The sequence below is a fragment of the Fusarium falciforme genome, chromosome 14 (assembly GCF_026873545.1).
Source record: "Fusarium falciforme chromosome 14, complete sequence".
NCBI lineage: Eukaryota > Fungi > Ascomycota > Sordariomycetes > Hypocreales > Nectriaceae > Fusarium > Fusarium falciforme.
Genome location: NC_070557.1, coordinates 1,143,765 through 1,162,792, shown reverse-complemented (window position 1 = coordinate 1,162,792; position 19,028 = coordinate 1,143,765). Strand labels below are relative to the sequence as shown.

Sequence of the window (19,028 nt, the reverse complement as noted above, 5' to 3'; positions counted from 1 at the left end):
ACCCTAACCCTAACCCTAACCCTAACCCTAACCCTAACCCTAACCCTAACCCTAACCCTAACCCTAACCCTAACCCTAACCCTAACCCTAACCCTAACCCTAACCCTAACCCTAACCCTAACCCTAACCCTAACCCTAGCGACGCCGCCAGCGCTTGACCCCGTCAGCGTTTACCTCCAGCCCTGCTCAGCGTTTAACCCCGTCAGCGTTTAGCCCCGTCAGCGCTTACCTCCCGCACTGTTTAGCCCCTGACCCCAGTAGCGCTTGCTCTTGTCTTTCTTTCTTACTTACTTAACTAACCACTTACACTAGCGGTTCGCCTCCGCCTGCCTTACACCAACCCTTACGTCAGTGGTTAGCCCCTTCCTTCCCTCTCCCACAGCACTTTTGTCTTCACTCCTTATTTTGTCTTCACTCCTTAACTCCTCTCTTACCCCAGATCTTACCTTACTTCTCTCCCCGCCCACTGGCGGTTACTTTTACCTTCCTAACCCTCGCCTCACACCCTCTGTCCTTTTCTCTCCTTACCTACTTAACTAGAACTTACTAGCACTTAGCTTTACCTCTCTAACTCTTCTCTCCTGGACAGTAGCGGTTACCTTCACCTTCCCAACTCTCCTCTCCTAGACAGCAGCGGTTAGTTTTTACTTTCCAACTCTTCCCCCCCGGACAGCAGCGGTTAGTCTTGCTTCTTTAACTCCTTTACCTCGTACCTTCTCACACCCTCTCTTTGTTTCTTTTCCTACTTGTGCTAGACGTCAGGGCCTTTACAACACTAACCTCCTTACCCGTTCTAACCCTAACTCTCCTTTTCCCCCTAACCCTAGCCCGACATTGGGGTAGGGTTAGGGTTAGGGTTAGACTTAGGGTTAAGGCTAGGGCCAAGCTTGGGGTAACGGCTAAGCAGTCCTTGTCTCTCTTTGGTCTAACCCTCTGAAACACCCGCTAGGCTCTTACCTTCCCCGATTAAATGAAAATTTAACGTTTTGCTTTAGGGTTAGGGTTAGGGTTAGGGCTAAATACCCCCTCTAGTCTCTTTCAGCCAATACTTCCTAGGGGCTACCCTAGGGTTAGGCCTAAGTTGGGGGTTTTTTTTTTTTTTTTCTTTCTTAACTAACCCCTTAAAGCCAACTTTTCTAATTACTTCCTAGCTTAAAGCAAAACTAAGGGTTAGGGTTATATACTTTTCCTTAATTTCTCTCATTTTTAACCCTAGGGTTAGGGTTATATACTCTTCCTTATTTTTCTTTTCTTTTTATTCTCCGGCTAGGCCTATATACTTCCCCTTTTTTTTCTTACCTTAAGGTTAGGGTTATATATATATATATCTTCTATTATCCTAGGGTTATCCTAAGAAGATTTCTTTTTTATTATTAAGACTTTTTATCTTTTTTTTCCTTTCTTTTATTTAAATATCTAATACTATTTTACTAATAATAACTAACCTCTTTTTATATTACCCTCCCTTTATCTTATTCTCCCCTCGGTAGTTGCCATTATGGCTGCCTGCTGTGCCGCGTTGACCTGGTCACCTTGCCGTCGTCTTCGTGATACCCTCATGTGCCAGCCCCATCTCGACCTTAGTAACTTTGAGAGCGAAAAGGCGCTTCAGCTTAGTGGTCAGAGCGATCCCTCTGACTAAGGGACAGACCCGGGTTCGAGTCTCGGAAGCGTCTAGCCAGCCTCAAAGAGCTTTTTTTGCTGATTAGAATGATATTATTTTTGCCTACCCTGGACTACTATATCTTTCTCTTTTTCGTCTTTCTTCTACTTCTTTTATTTTTACCTCCTCTTATATTATTTATACCATCTCCTATAAGCATTCTAATTATATAGTTAAAGCCAGCTATTATCACCAAGTCCTATTCGTATGTATAGTTACCGTTAAGTATTATGTGGGTAGTATACCTACTGTGGGAGCCCCCCTTCTCTCTCTCTCTCTCTCTCTCATATACTCCTTTGTTTTTTTATTTTTATTTTCCCTTCCTATTATTGCCTATCACATCACATTATATATCATTATATATAACTAGTCAAACGTATTACACTATGCGTAAAACATAGTAATTAACTAAGCTCTTGAGTTTGTCTCCACTTGAGCACTAGATCAAAGACGGCCATAGCATTGGTCATCTCTCGCCCGCATACCAACTTGCTATGCTTACGGCCCAGCCAGTCAGCATAGTCATCCCGACCTTTGAAGTCTCGACCGGCAGCCTCCTGGACTTGCGACCATATATCTGCCTCCGTCACGGCGGCCAACGCCATAGGGACTACAGCATGCTTCCACCGACATGATGCTCCTTTGGTCTCGTAACCGTCCCGACAGAGCTCCTGCGATACGTGACAGTAGAAGCAGCTCAAGAAACGTGCCTGTGGATCCTTCTTGTAGTTGACCAGACCCTGAAAGATCATGCAGCTGGAGAAGGACAGATCCTTCTCTGCTGTGGCACCACAGGTACCCCACTGGTGCCCGGCCTCCTTGACGCCATCGAACATCCAGCAGATGCGGCAGCCCATCTTGCCAAGCTCCTCTATCTCCTCCAAGGCGGCCTCGAAACGTTCTAGAGCGAGGGCATCGCGCCTGCCGCGGGCATGTGATGCTATGATACCCTGCGAGGATAGCTCACTCTTCCACAACAGCTCATCGCGGCGGCAATTATCGCATCGGACGGCATCGAGATCTCCACAGTCCCGTAGGTCACCGTCCAAGCATTGGCCAAGGAGGCGGCGACGGCAACCTTGTGTCCGGATCAGACTGCGTACCTCGCGCGTGCTCAAGTCTAGGTAGCTGTCGCGGATATGGTCCTCAACCGGCCAGTCCTTCTCCTCGACGACTATCTCTGCGGTGACGGGCTCCCCAGCTCGCCCGCCCCGCCCCGCCTCCTGGGCGTAGTCGATGATGCTGAATGGGGCCTCGAGATGGATGACATGGACGATGCCTGCAACATCAAGGCCCGTGCCTAGAGCCGCGGTAGCCACGATGTAGGGTGTTTCGCCGTTGACCCATGCCTGGAAGCCCTGCTCGCGCTGGGCAAGGAACTGCGCATCGCTATCATCGCGCTGAGCGTGATAGTAATGGCAACCAAGCTGCCGGGCAAGCGCTCTACACTTCGCGTGGCTGGTGCAGTATATGACCCCCTTCTCCCCCGGTGCTAGACGTGGGAGCCGGGCGTCCACCAGCCTCTTCACCTCCATGACGCCCCGTCCGTTACGGACGCGAAGGACGGAGTACCGCACGTTCAGCCGATGGCTCGAAGCCCGTATGTAGAGCGGAGCCTGGAGCTGCATGGCTTCTTCGAAGTCGCGTTGACGGAGCGGCGGCAGGGTCCCAGTGAGGAATACGAAGGGACACCCCAAGCTCCGCAGGAGAACGAGGCACCGGAGCTTCGCGCGGTAGGTTTCGGCGGCAGTGAATGACAGATGGCACTCGTCAATGACCACTCGGTCCAGCCTTCCCCTGACACTCAGATCAGCGGCCCACTGCAGGAAGTCATCGGTGACAGCCGCCTCGGCCGAGACCAGCGTAACCCTGGGCCAAGATTCACGCGCCTCGGGCCAGGACTTGCAGTCTAGGCCGGCATCGACGCAGCGTGTGACTAGCTGCCTCTTCAACTCGGCGAACGGAGCCACCACGATGGTCACGCCTGCACCTGCCAGCATAGCCGGGACCATGAAGACCAAGCTCTTCCCGCCGCCCGTTGGCAGCACGGCAACCAGCGGGCTCTGCTTCGCCGCGGCCAACCTGACGGCCTCTTCTTGCTGGGGTGACCGAAACTGGGCAGCGTCATCACGCAGGACAGCCCGGAGTGCCCGCAGGATCATGTCGTCCTTCTTCTTGTCCCCCACTGCTGCTGTCATACCTGCCCTTAGCTTCTCGAGCGAGGCGATCTTGGCCCGCTTCCGGGGAGGGTGGCACTTCTTCTCCTCGCCGCCAGACTCGGCCGCACCCTTGCGCTTCGAGGACGAAGTTGACGGCGGCGGCTCCAAGGCCGATTGCTGCTGCGCGTCGCAGCCGAGGAACTTGTGCCAACGACGGCTCACCTGCCCGAATATGTCCAGAGACTCGGCCGTCAAGCGCTTCAGCACATCGATCGTGACACCGTAGTTGGCGGCTGTCTGGCCGGTGTGACAGGCAGCCAGATCGTCCGGCGCCTCGTACTGCTCCGACTCGTCATCGTCGTCGCCGTCCTCAAAGTCTGCCCGAGCGGCCCCCCGGTCGCGAGCGTGCTTCTTGCTGATGGCGATGGCGATGTGGCGCCAGTCTTGGAGCGTGATCCTGCGGCCGATATAGTGGGAGGTCCACTTCCCCATGGCCCCAGACATACGACTGCTCTCCCATGGCCCCGTCTCGTTATGCCAGATGAAGTCGCTCGGCGGTGCCATCTTGCCATATAGCTCCCATCTGTCCGCCTCCCAGCGATCCGTCAGCGGTCGGATGTAGACCATGTACATCACGAGCAGCTGCCCGATCCTCTCCGGCAGGAAGCGGGGGATCACCTTCGGCGAGTCGAAGTGGGCCAGAGACTTGTGGTACTGGGTGACGAGCACAACATCGCCGTCGATGACAAAGACGTTGCGGTCCCTGTTGATGCCGTTGACCAGGCGCAGGCCCGTGATCTCTTCCCCTCGGCTGGGCTGGCCGCCGGTGATGTGGGAGAGGAGCAGCAGAAACTCCTCGAACTTCTTCACCAGCTTCAGGTACTTCCTGATGCCCGCCCACTTCCACTCGCCCGCTCGATCTAGGAACTCTGTCTTCCGCGAGCCCATGACGAGGTCCTCGAGCATCTCGACCTCCTTGCCAGCGAGGTCGTTGGTATGGATGAAGGACCGGCCTCGTCTTGTATGGGTGAGGTCATCCTCAATGCCGGCCAGAGGAAGGATGAAACGCTCGTCGTCGCCCTCCTTGAACATCAACTGACCCCACAGCAGGTCCTCGGCGTCTTTCGTCATCCTAGCCACCATGTGACGAATCTTCTCCATCAGGATCGGCTTGCCCATGAAGTACATCATCTCGCCGTCCTTGCTCCAGGACACCATCAGCCGGCTACCAGTCTCCTGCGCGATCTTCCTTCCGTATAACAGCAAGCTGAGCGTATAGCCCATGGGAGAGTATGTCGCCTTGCAAAGCCAGGCGTCTCGAACCTGGGCGAACCGTTGCGCGAGGTCCGTCATCCCGGCCCGCTCCCGGGTGGGTATAGCCCACTCTCCCAGCAGCGCCCGCCCCGTGAAGACGAGTCCCGCAAGCACGTAGGTGAATAGGTGGGCAGGTCGGAGCTGCCCCGTCTCGCCGTCGATTCCCAGCACCCCGACGAAGTGCCACAGCGGGCTCGCAAAAGGGTCCCCGTCGAGCCGCTGCATCCAGAAGTCCGCCAGAATCTGCAATATCTCTTCCTGCAGCCCCTCGCCCGACTGTTCCTCGTCCTGCAGATGCGCCCAGAGCAGCTCGAGGCTGGCCCTCTGTGCAGGCGTGAAGCGAAAGCCGTGTTCGGCAAACAGCGCATCCTCCTCCAGCGACAGCACGTTGAGGCAATAGCATAAGAACCGCTTCACATATACCAGGTAGCGATCCATGCTGGTCTTCTCCTGCAGCGGCCCAAACGGTCGGCTGTGGGCATCGTGAGGGTGGGGGCTGGCCAGGAGCAGGCGGGTCATCAGGGGCATGCTCTTTAACCCGCCGATGCAGCGGTCGAAGAATAGACGATCTAGAGCCGTGGCCATCCGTCGCAGCTCGTCGTCGTCACAGCCGGGCATCCTGCTGCAGGCTTGGATATCCACCAGATTCCTCCCGGCGAAGTGGGCTGACCAGCCGGTCCTCTTCAGCCAGTTCGTCGTCTCGTGCCTCAGGATCCCCTCCTCCATGACCTTCTGCATCTTCTCCTGCTCCTCCTGCTGCAGTGACCACCCTTGGGTGATGTCGGCGATCATCGTCTGATCTTCCGGGTGCGTCTGCTGCCTGTCTGCCATCGTCGCTCTTCTCCCCCTGCCGACCGGCGTCGGAGGATCTCCTGCTGCCGAGACAGCATCATCGTTACCGCTGGTCGAGATTCTTACGCAGAAGTAGTAAATCGCCCTCTTTGGACCTGTAAAGAAGGTTTGCAGATAGACGCCGGTCCAGAGGCCCGCCTGCGCCTTGGCTCCCTTTATGTTGTGCTCGCCGTTGAGGTGAACCCGCAGGCACTTCCAGCTCGGCGTGAGGTGCCTGCAACCCGGCCAGGTGCAAGCGAAGCCCCGGTGAACGACGAGACCCTTGACGGCCCGGGTCGGGTTTGACGCACCGTGCTGGACGAGCTGCTCCAATGCCGGCCCTTGCAGCTGTAGACCCTTATGGCGGTGGATGATATCGCTGCGGGCCCGATGGTCGATGTCTGGGTGACGGTCCCTCAAGTGACCCTCGAGGCTGCAGACCGCATAGCCGTGAAAGGCGCAGATCAACGACCGGTATTCGCCATTATATATAAGCCACCCTTCTCCCGGTTTGGTGGCTTCTGCATGAACACAGCTGGCGGACTCTCCTGTATCTTCTTGCCGCTCCGGTTCGTTGCCGCCGGGCGAGTCTGTGGGACGCCCTCGGGCCATGGCTGCGATCTGGACTATGTCGAGCCCTTCCCTACCTCCCTCTGGTTCCTCCTCTTAGGATACTGTACGTGCAGTCCTTGTTTCCCTTCTTTCTTTCTTTTCTTGATAGTCTCTCCCTCGAATGATTGCCGCTTGCTGGGAAACTGCTCGGTCGTCCTTAGTTGCGCTCATTTTATAGACTCATGTCCATATGAAAAGGATATCCCTCGTTCACCCGGTCGGTCGCGAGAAGGCTGGCCTTGGGAGACGCGTTCTGTTGTATTTCCCTCCTTTGCTTGCTTTTTCCTTAACCCTGAAGTTGCCCTTCCCTTTATCCTGATTGGCTGCAGCATGAAATGGTAGTTTGGGACTGGTAGTTTGGCCCCCCTGCCCGCGTCTGGGACCCACCCCCGCGTGTATCCCTGCATGCCCATTCGTCCGTGCCCCTGACCCCGAAATGGTAGTTTGGCCCAAACTACCACTGGCCTCCCGGTTAGGTTCAGGGGGCTTTTTTTTTATTATTTTTTTTATTTTTATTATTTTAATACTCTCCTTTTATATACCTTACTCTTATTTTAATTTATAACCTTTACTCTTATCCCCTTACTCTCTATAGTATATTTTACTTAATTTATTTTTTTTTAAATTTATTTTTATTTTTTTATATATAATAATTAGTAATAATACTAAGTATTTCTAATATAATAATTCTATCTCTTTACTTATTAATTAACCTTACTTTCTTTCTTTTCTTTATTATATCTTTATTATTAATTTCTTTTTTTTTTTTTTTCTTATTAACCTTATTTACTATTTTTATAATTTTCTTTTTTTTCCTTTATATATATATATATTACTTATTATTATTTTTATTTTTATTTCTTAACCCTATTCCTATACTTACTATTAACCCTAACCTTATATTACTCTATACCTATTAATAATTAAAAAGCCTTATATTTACTTTAAACCCTTACCCTTACCCTTATTCCTACCCCTAACCCTCTATTTACTATTATTCTTAACCCTATATTTATTCTTACCCTTAATCTTATACTTAACCCTAACCCTAACCCTCGTGCTACTATACCCCTGCTGGGAGCTAATTCCATAGGTTTAGGGGGCATTTTATTTTTATTACCTTTCTTACTATTAATCCTAACCCTCTCTTCTTACTCTTAACCTTAACCTTTAACTATTAACCTTAACCTTCTTTTCTTACTCTTAACCTTAACCCTTAACTATTAACCCTAACCCTAACCCTTATACTACTATACCTTTACCGGGAGCTAATTCTACGGGTTTAAGGGGTATTTTATTCCTTTTATCCTTTTATTATATTATATATATTAACCCTAATTCTCTTTTTCTTTTTTCTCTTATATATCTATTACCCTAACCCTAAACTTATTTACCTCCCTTATATCTCCCCTAACCTCTCTATATCCTATCTATTATCTACTAAAACTACCTACCTATTATAATATTCTCTTATACTAATAGCATAATATAAATCCAGTATAATCCTTACCTTCTTAAATCACGCCTAATTCATATTATGCTATTTCTCTATCTACCTCGCCGTCTCTATACCTACTTAAAACTAATATTTATTACCCTTATATACCTCCTAAATGATTTCCTCCTATAATATATATATATTAGTTCCCTTTATCCCATAAAACTATTACTCTACCCTTAACTAGTAATAAAAACCCTCTAAGCTACTCATAGTAACCCCAAGCTACCTCTTTATAATATCCCTAACTTATTAACTCCACAAACATATTAGTACTACTAGTAATAGCTTATCCTTATATCCACAGCTGCCCTCCTCTTCTCATATTTCCTTATACTAATCTAATAAAAATTTATATATAAAGTAGCATAATAGCTCCTTAAACCAGATCCTCCTCCGCATAGCATTATACTCCTCGCCCGCCACTCTATCATATTAATTACTATCTCGCCTATACTACTATTTATCTAATATAATCCCTAGCTTTAATGCCTTATAATAACACTAGATATAATATACTAGATACTCGCCCGCGACTTTATCTAGCTATTAAAATAGCATCCTAATCCACATGCCCTCCTCAGTACTAAATACCTTCTAAACCTCTCGCCCCTTACCCCTATCATCCTTATAACTACTCTCTACATCCTCTTTTGCCTTACCCTTACTCTAACTTTTACCCCCGCTATTATTAATTAGTCTTAATGCTTTATATTAATTATAAAGCTCTACCCCGATTATATCCTTACACTTTTTACCTACAACCCTATCTATAAATACTATAATAATAGCCCTTTAATATCCTAGAGTTAATATAAATACCTCTATCTATCCCTAATTAATATTATCCATAAAGCTACGATATTAATCCTCCCGCTATAGCTATCTATTATATATAATAATCAACTTAACTACTTCCCCTGCCCACTGCCTTCCTTAACCTATCTACTATATAAAGTCTACTAAGCTATATAGCTATTCTATATGGACTATTATAATAATCCCTTTAATATTAATCCCTATCCCTAAACTAGTTATTGCTATAATCTACTAGCTTATCTAACCCTCGATCTATGCTATCTACGCCTCATAGCGGTCCTTTTTATCTATACTGCTATAATAAAACCCATAGCTAATCTCCTTAGCTATAGCTTTATATTACCCCTTTAACCAGCAATATATTACCCCCTTCTAACTACTAGTTATCTATTTATTAAGCTCTTATATAATATTAATAGTATACTTTTTAATAGCCCCGCGCCTAGGCTTAACTTAATTAACCTAATACTAATAATTCAACTTCATCGTCTAATCCTATATTATTACTATAGATTAAGCTAGTATCTCCCTACGGAACTACTCCTTAAGTATAACTAAAAGCATTATAATTAGCAATACTATCAGGCAGCTATACCGGTATAAGCTCTATAGCTTACCTAGCTTAGCGCAATACCCAATATCTATAATAACTATATAATACTTATTAATAAATATTTACTATAATAAGCCTATATATAATAACCCATCTATATATCCTAAAAATTTAGCACTAAAAATAATATCTATACTAACAATTACTAGCCATACTACCCGCGGTATGCCCTCTCGCCTAGTATATAATAACAACCTAAACCAGATATAATTAATACCTATAGCTATTACTCGCGTAACTAAGTTATTTATAAGCGCTATAAATAGCACTACTATAATACTTGTCCTTGCCTCCCGTATCACTGCTAATAATATAAATAATATACTCTTTCTAGCCCCTATCAGTAATATATTAATCGCTATCTAACCTATCTTTAATGATATAATCAATCATATACTCTTAGCTTACTTATTAAACCGCTAAGTCACCTCTGGTCCTAGTAGTATCTATAACCCATCGGCTATATCTTCCTCTATATCTCGTCCCGCTTTATTAGTCTTTGCCTACTTATACCTAGTTATCTAAGCCGAGCTATTAATACCTTATTACCCCTCTGCTTAATACTTACCTTTATGCTTACCTTTACGCTTTAGCCCCTTATCTTTTATACTCCCCCCCTCTAAAAACTAATACTATAGCTTACTAATCTCCTTAAATATTATAATTATTTCTAGCTATAGCTTCCCGGGGAAGCCAATATATACGGCATAATACTACCTCGCGATCTATATCCTATGCATTAACTATAAATCCTAAATAATATTCTAGCTTCCTCTATAATTAACTAGCTCGCCTATCATCAGATTAATATTAATATTATTATCCTCATCCTTATCCTCTATTTAGCTCTTAAGCTACTTCGCGACTAGCCCTTAGATTTATTATCCTATCTTAATCGCAATCAGCCAGTATTATCCTACCCTAATTCTCGCCCCCATGCCTACCTATATTACTCGCGCTAGCTATCTACTAAGCTAGTTAGTATCCTATACCTACGAGCTACTATCTCTCTATATAAATTCTAGCTACTCTCTACGCGGCTTAGTTAACTTATACTTCTGCTATAGTACCTATTTAGCTAGTATTAACTATATTATATATCTAATTATTATGCGCCTAATTAGCTCGGGGATAAACCATATTACCTTACGAGCATTATCATGGATCGCCTTTATCTTATCTTAGTTTATAATAATCATAACCTGCCTATCTATTACGAAGATATTCTATATAAACTGCCACGAGTTATAATGCTATAGCATTATTACCTCTAGACCCCGACCTAGGAGTCTGCCCTATATATGCATAAATACTATAAGCACCTTATAAAGTAATTATAAGTCTTAAAGCTACTTCTTAACTCTATATTGCTTTTAATAGTTTTATACTAAGTCCTAAATTAATAGTTCTATTAGCCTTATCGCCTTAGCCAGCCTAGGTTCTAGCTAATTATTCTTTAGGTTAATCACAAACAACTAGCCTACCCCTAGCCATACTATACTATTAATAATCCTACCTATATTAATCTTTTAGCTAACCTTCTCCTATATCCCTCTAAATAGTTAACCTAGTAACTTCTATGCTTTAATAACCTAACCACGGAGTATATAAGTAAAATCATCGACTATAATCCACTCGCCATTATAGAATAATGCCTCTCTGTTCTCGGCCTATCATATTAATAACTGCCCGCCTATTTTCTTATGCTAGCTTTTCCTATATGCTATTTACCTAATAATCATACTAATAATAATATAAGTGCCAATATATATCTATATAGTATATTAATCCCAAAATATAAGCATTACCTCTGCCCTAAGCTTATCTTAATCGCAGGGCTAGTTCTTAAATATCGCCTCTAAAAAAAATAGCTAAGCCTACCATAGCATAGCTACTAGTATGCCGGTATATAAGTACGGCTCTATGTAACTAAGCGGGCATAATTAGATGCCTAGTATTATATAAAAGCATAGCAGCGGGTTTATATATATATTACCTCTAATATAAGCTTTAATCAAAGCAACAATAAATAAATAAATAGCCCTATTAAGCGCTCTATACTACTAAGCGGTTATGCCTTTATTATTTATTACCTTATTATCATCATCGTTATTATTATTATTACTCTTATCCTCCCTATTTCTACTACTATAAAAGCCGCTATTATAACTACTAAGAAATCTATTGCCCTTAAGCTCATCTATTATATTATATAGTAAGCTCTATTAGTCATCTATAAAATAAATAGCTTACTGCTTAAATGCCTCTTTATATCTAATATAATATACTTACTAATAAAAGCTTAAATACTAATAACTAATAGACTAATACTTACTTATTAATACCTCTTTGCCTTTTTATCTAAATAGCATTTTACTTAGACTTATTGCTATTATACTAATAAGCTATTAAAGTATCTCTATTAGTATACTATTAAGTCGCTAGTAGCAGCAATCAACCTCGCGATCAAAGCTTTACCCGAGCCGCTATAATAATTATCATTCCTAGACCACTTACTTATCTTTTAGCCAGACTCGCCTAGCTATTATTGCCTTTGCCTTTATCTACTTAGCTACTTTAGAAATATTAAGTAAATCCTAGGAGTTAAAGTGCCTTACCTAGCCTAGTCTCTTCACCTATGCTAAATCCCAGTCTATATCCTCTTCTAAGTCGCCCTTTTAGAGCTATATAATATTTTTTGCTTTTAGCTTAGCCTAGCTATTAGCAATGATCTTTTCTATAGCGCTATCTCTTATTATGCCAGTACTATCTAATGTATTATTAATATTATTATAATCTTAAATAATCCAATACTATATATACTTTCTATATATCTAAGTTTATAATTAAACTTTAGTCTATTAATTCTCTATGGCCTTATGTCCTATCTCTCTTTAGTAACGGGTAATATTATCCCGTGCTATTATAAGATACCTATATGCGGCGCAGCTATAACTATATAATATATTAAGTAGTTTAATTACTGCGCTATTATTAGCTAGGAGTTAACTAAGTTTTAGATTAGCTAAATTTATAGTATTATAATAGTCCTTAATATCCTTTAGCGTCTATCCTATTATTTAATACTCGTGCTAGAAATGCGACTCGATACTAGCACTAGGCCGAACTGCTGCTCTATAATCATAGCAGATAAGCATCCGGTGCTCCTCATTAAGTTACGCAATATCATCCATAGTCTACTATATTAGCTTTAGCTAATAATCGAAGCTTTTAAATAGAATAAGTTAAAAATGCCGTCCTAGAGTCCTTCTTAACTATAAACCCCTTTCCTCTATAACCCTAACCCCAACTAGCTACTAGCTAACCCTAACCCTAGTATTAGGAAATTTTAGACCAATCAGCGACTCGATCTAACTCTAAGCGATATTACTCCAAAGCATAGACGGCAAAATACGATTTATATAGGCGATTTTACTTAAATCGCCGGAGAATAAATTGTCAGGGCCGACTTTGCAGTTACCCTAGGAAATAGCCGCTATTACTATAATATTCAAATCATAGCTATTTCAAAGGATTCTGCCAAGGAAGACCCTTATAGCACCTTGAGAGAGGCTGCTAAGGAAAAACGCAGAAAATATAGGTCTCTCGGGGCCTTCTTTCAGCCTCTTATCATCTCAGCAGGCGGCCTTATGGACCTAGAGACAGCTAAGACCTATTAGAAGCTCTAGGACCTTATTGGCCCCTTTGCGGCTCACCAGCTAGACTCCTCTATAAGCCTTGCCCTTATGAGGACTAGGGCGACCTCAGCGGCTTCTATAGCCCGAGATACCCCTAGTAACCTAGCTAGGTCAATCTGGAATACTTCTAGGGCTTCTTAAGGCTATTTTTGCCTTTATTTCTTATCTCTTATCTCTTATCTCTTATCTCTTATCTCTTATTTCTTATCTCTTATCTCTTACCTCTTATCTCTTATTTTTCCCTTTTCTAATTATATTCCTCTCTCTTAGCTATATCTCTTCTTCCTAGCTATACCTTTCTTTCTTAGCTATACCTCTTTACCCTTATACCTCTTTTATCTCTCTTTTAAGAAAATCTCCCCTCTTATCTTATATACTATATCTTAGATAGAAGAAAACCCTAGAGCAAAATAGCTTAGATAGTAAATACTAACCCCAACCATAACCCTAAGGGTCGAGAAACTATGTCATCTATGGCGCTTGGACACAGGGCCCCTAGCTTATATTAAATAAGGACCTAGTCGCAAAGCTTCTTTTCTTGCTATAGCGTAAGTTTTTGCTGGCCTTTGTGAACCTCTTTTCGTGATATATTATATTGAAGCTGGTCCTTAAAGGTTAAACGCGGGATCCTAAGGGCACCGGTAGCCTTATTAGCAGAGGCGCCGTCTACGTATATCTACAATATATCATATATATTCTATTCGGTCTATTTAGGTATAATAAATATAATGCAGAAATTGGCTTGGTGATAGCTTTAATATTGCACGAGAAAACGCGGTCTCAATATGTGGCGTGATAGTGGTGGAAGGTGGAAAAAAGTGGCCGGTTGGGGTGGGTCTGGAGTTATGACCCTATTCAGAATTACGGCTTAGATAATATCCGACATGAAACCATTTAGGATCACAGCGATTCTCTCTGGTGCCTCTAGTAGAGCTAAATGACCAACTTCTTCCACGACGACCGATTTTGCGTCAGAAATATTCGCAACAACCTCCGCCTTCACCCGTGAAACTGATTCGATAGCATCTTTTTCCCCGGCAATGACGAGCGTAGGTACTTCGATGCCCTCCGCAAGCGACACAATATCGTCTCTCATCGCGTAGCGCGGCCACGCAGCTTTGGCATATTTGTTGCCCTTGAGCATGGTCTTCACCGCGCTTTGTACTAGTTCGTCGGACAAAGTCTTCGAAGTGAGAACATTGCGCGTGACAAACTCCGCGTTCTCTGCATTATTATAGGCGTTGATCTGCTGGTCGCGCATCTCGTCAGGAAGCACTAAAGGCGTGGGAGGTGCAGGGCAGACGAGAATTAGGCCAGCGAGCCCATCATGGACCTTTCGGCCGGCGACTGCCTGGGCTATTTTGGCGCCCATGGAATGACCGACAAGGATGTATCTCGGCAGATTCAAGTGTTGTAAGACACCTTCAACATCTTCCGCGAGTTGGATAGTTGAGTATGCCGTCTCATCTTCGGGACCGGTCGAATTGCCCCATCCACGGAAATCGATGCGGACGGTTGGGAAGGTCTCTGCAATCAGGGAATTTACAGGCGACCAAGTTGCTGACGAACCCCCCCAGAAGTGGAGGAATATGACAGTGGCTGAGGGTGTAGCTTTCTCAGGCCTAGGAAAGGACCATATGACATGTAGCTTGACATCGGCCTGAAGCTCGATGATTTCTGTGGTGGATGTAAAAGCCATGACATTGACCGTAGGTGCAAAAAATATTATGTGTTGACTTATGCGTTATCGTTAATCACCTAGGCTGGCAGTGAGCCCATCTTATATATTTCCAAGTAACGGAGAGATAATGCCCGTGTTTTGTCATCAAGACACGATACATCCGGTCCCGCTCGGATATATCGTCGGCAAGCTTTGGTATAAACCCACTCGAAAAAATTCGGAACACTTTTGACGGTAGGATCACACCATTCCTGGCGCTAAGATATCACCCGGCAACACCGATTAAGCTGTCTGCGTTCCAGCTCACGTTCCCGGACCAATCTCAGGTGGTCGGTCTTGAACCCGCCGGCCCCTAATCGGTCAAAGTCGTTTCCGTCGCGCTCAGCGATCCCGTATTCCCGGCCTGGGCCGCGCACTTATGTCTACAGGAACACGTAGTGTAAAAGAGCATCGATATCTTTGTGGCCTCGTGTCTCGCCAAAATAGGGACAATAAACGCGCATCGATGGGTAGAAAAAGTGCCGTTTCATTGACTGAAGGCTGATAGTGTGGAAATCGCACCGGGCGCAAGCGAAACCACCAGGGGTTCGTAGACACTTGTGCTTGGCAGATCTGTCTTCTCGGGGAAGAATATCATCCGGATTTCGCAGACCAGGTATGGACTTGAGAAGCTTTGTCAAACTCATTCTCGCATCTTCTGGCACGTGGTGTTTATCGCGAAGATGGGTCGTAACGCGTGAACCAGCGATAGACAGGGCGGCAGATGAGGGTATGCGCGTCGTACTTGGTGGTGTCACGGCCTGACAAAGCACTCGTCACGTGACCAATGGAGGACCCACTGTTACCTACCAATCAAGACGCGATCACCCCTGGGAGCCAAATGATCACCTATGATCACTTACACGATCACTCTGATCAACATCTTGGGAACAAGTGATCAGGGCAAAAACCCCAAATATATAGAACACATTCATCGCACTTTCTTATGTAGTAGCTACCTCAGCTATCAATACAACTTGGTTACACTTAATACCTTTGAGCACATTACCAGACGTGACACCCCCATTGTTCAAGCACAGCGCGACTAGTCTTATCTGCCAACATAAACCCAGCACGACCGGTTTATCCCTTGGGAATACACACGATCGTCACAGGTGGGACCTCAAAACCGACCATCCCCGTCAGTCGTTCCGCCTGATATACGCCCAGTCACATGCTAACTCCTTACCCCACTTTTCACACTAATAACCTACAAGTGTGTTCTTAAGTCGTTTACGCTTGTAATCGTGAGGCTCACGGTTGAGCAAGTGACTGATATTGTGATAGAACAGAAGAAAAAGATATAGGGACTTTTCTTTCACGTAACGTAAGGTCTATTGGGTCATAACATATTACATAGCATAAATTCGTCCAAAGAGGGAAAAAAGTAGAATACCTCGCTTATTAGGGGCTTCAATTAGGGTAGTCAAGGTCAGGAAGCTCAAGGAAGCCGTTGGCGCCGGTTAGTCATATTACAAGGAGACGTCAATTAATCTGGGCAGTGTAATGTAGCAATTTGTAACTCGAGAGATTACTGGGAATTCTACTATAAGCTAAAATAGGTGGGGGATTAGGTACCTTTGAGCCAATACATTTTAATTAGCTGTTCCCCCTGCCGTGACCTGGAGGCCCTCGACAATTGAAGGGATAGCACACGCTCATTTATACTTTATTATATAGTATCTACACCAGCTATTAACATAACTTAGTTACACTTAATACCCTTAAGCATATTACTAGACGTAACTTATACCTATTACTCAGACTCCGCCTAGCACTCTCTGCTAACACAAACCCAGCACGACCAGTTTATCGGTTGGGAATCACACGATCCTCGCCGTAGAGTAGAGGAGCTATCATTGCCTTTTATTATCTTTTATCTTTTATCTCTTATCCCTTATCTCTTATCTCTTATATCTCTTATATCTCTTTTCTAGCTATATCTCTTTTCTAGCTATATCTCTTTTCTAGCTATATCTCTTTTCTAGCTATATCTCTTTCTCTTAGTTATATCCTATTTTTCTTAGCTATATTCTCTTACTCTTATATCTCTCTTATCTCTCTTTCTTAGGAAAATCTCCTCTCTTTACCTTATAAGCTATATCTTTAGCTAGAAGAAACCTCCCGGGCAGACTAGCCTAGATAGTAAATACTAACCCCAACCATAACCCAGAAGGATGCTCGAACCTATTATCCGTGTCAGCGCTAGAGAAGAAGGGTGCAAAAGTTCTTTTCCGAAATGGGAAGGCAGTGGTCACAAATAAAGGAAAAGTCGTCCTCACTGCAATAAGGATCTTAGGCGTCTATGTGGTCGACGAAGCTAAGGAAGAACACTTTTAAACCGCTTTAGCCTCCTTTTTAATAGAAGACCCTCGACTACATCTTTAGCACGAACAGCTCGTATACTTAGGAGAGAGAAATATTAAGAGACTAATGGGGATATCTACTAGAATTTGACTAGATTAGTCTATATTAAATCTATATAAAGCTTATATATAAGGCAAACTTAATAAATGCCCTTACATTCGACCGATTAAAAAAGAAACTTACCCCCTAGAGTATATTTATACGGATATTACTAGGCCCTTCCTAGAAGTAAAAGTAGATAAGAGCTAATACTAAGCCTACTTTATTAATAACTCTACTTATATATCCTAGGTATATCTAATTAAAGAAAAGTTAGAGTTTAAAGAATATTTCTAGTATCTATTAAAGCAGTTTAAAAAACTAGAAAGATAATACTACTTCTTATATCTTAATTAAGGAGGAGAAAATTAAAGCTATATCTTAATTATATTCTATTAGGATAGAGGAATTTATCTCTCCTATATAGCGATAAAGTAATATAAATAAAATAAATTAATAGAGGTTTTTAATTAAATTATCCTAGAAAAACTTATGCCTATACTACTTAAATTTAGGCTTACTTTAAAATAATAGCTATACCTCCTTAAGGCAATAAATTATATCTAAAATCTCTGCCCTATAGTAAGTATTTCCACTGCCCTATACTAAGCCTAATATAGAGATATTCTTGATCTTAGTTACCTATAAGTCCTTAGCTTATAAGAATAGGCTCTATTTCTATCCTTTAAATGAAAGAAGATATAATCTAGGAGCCTTTTATATTAGCTTCTCGGCTACTAAGGTAGTATAAATTATATTCTCCTTAATAAAAGGGGGTAAGTTTTTATATCTAATAATATTATTTTCTCTAAAAATATTAAAAGTATTAAACTAATACTTAATAACCTCATATATTAAATAAGTGACCAAAGGCTATCATAATAACAACGGGTAGATAGAAAAGAGAACATAAATATAAAAAATCCTATTATTTTAGAACTATTACCCCTTCTAATTATATTAAGAGAGGCAAATAAAGCTAAGGAGGTTAGCCATAGAGAGATAATCTTAGATAAGTCCTTAATAGGAAATCTAAGATAAAATCTAGACTAAGAGTTAACTAGATTAAGTATTTATATTACTATAAATAAGTATAAAATATTACTAGAAGTAATAAAATAATACGCAGTCTTAGCTACCTAAAAGATTAACCAAAGGATAACTATTATCGAGATATATATTAGCTAGCATAAACTTTGCCTTCCTTATAATAATTATAAAATAACTATACTTAATTACTCGCGATATTAATTAATTAGAACTAAGAACCTTTAAGGAAGCTATTTAAGGTCTTTATAGAAGACTCTAGTAGGGAAAACTAAAGGATAAATATAGATCTCTACTTAAGAATAGCGTCTAGACCCTAATTATGCTTTTACTAAGATAAAAGGCCCTTTAAGGTAAATAAGTATTTAAGCTTAAACGAGGGGAAAATAAAGAGATTTTATAGTATAAGGCCCGCTTTATTATAAGAGGATTTAAATAAAAAGAAGAAATTAACTTTAATAAAACCTTTACCTCTATTATTAAGCTAATAAGCTATAAGGTAATCTTTGCTATTATAATAGCACTTGACTTAGAATTAGAATAAATAAATATTAAGATAGCCTTCCTCTATGGCCTTATAACTAAGGAGATATATATAGAATAACCTAAAGGATTTAATAATAAAAGTAAGAAAGTCTATAAGCTCTT

At 42.9% G+C, this 19,028-nt stretch overlaps 2 protein-coding genes across 2 annotated transcripts; both read right to left on the bottom strand.

The window, feature by feature from the left end:
• Nucleotides 1-2,067: 2,067 nt before the first annotated feature.
• Nucleotides 2,068-6,579, bottom strand: NCS54_01513700 (Hypothetical protein; the record flags this gene model as incomplete). Its single annotated transcript, XM_053160242.1, has 1 exon — nt 2,068-6,579. The coding sequence occupies one exon, from the start codon at nt 6,577-6,579 to the stop codon at nt 2,068-2,070; it is 4,512 nt and encodes a 1,503-aa protein (XP_053016217.1).
• A 7,496-nt stretch (nt 6,580-14,075) lies between these two features.
• Nucleotides 14,076-14,906, bottom strand: NCS54_01513600 (AB hydrolase-1 domain-containing protein; the record flags this gene model as incomplete). Its single annotated transcript, XM_053160241.1, has 1 exon — nt 14,076-14,906. The coding sequence occupies one exon, from the start codon at nt 14,904-14,906 to the stop codon at nt 14,076-14,078; it is 831 nt and encodes a 276-aa protein (XP_053016216.1).
• Nucleotides 14,907-19,028: the final 4,122 nt, after the last annotated feature.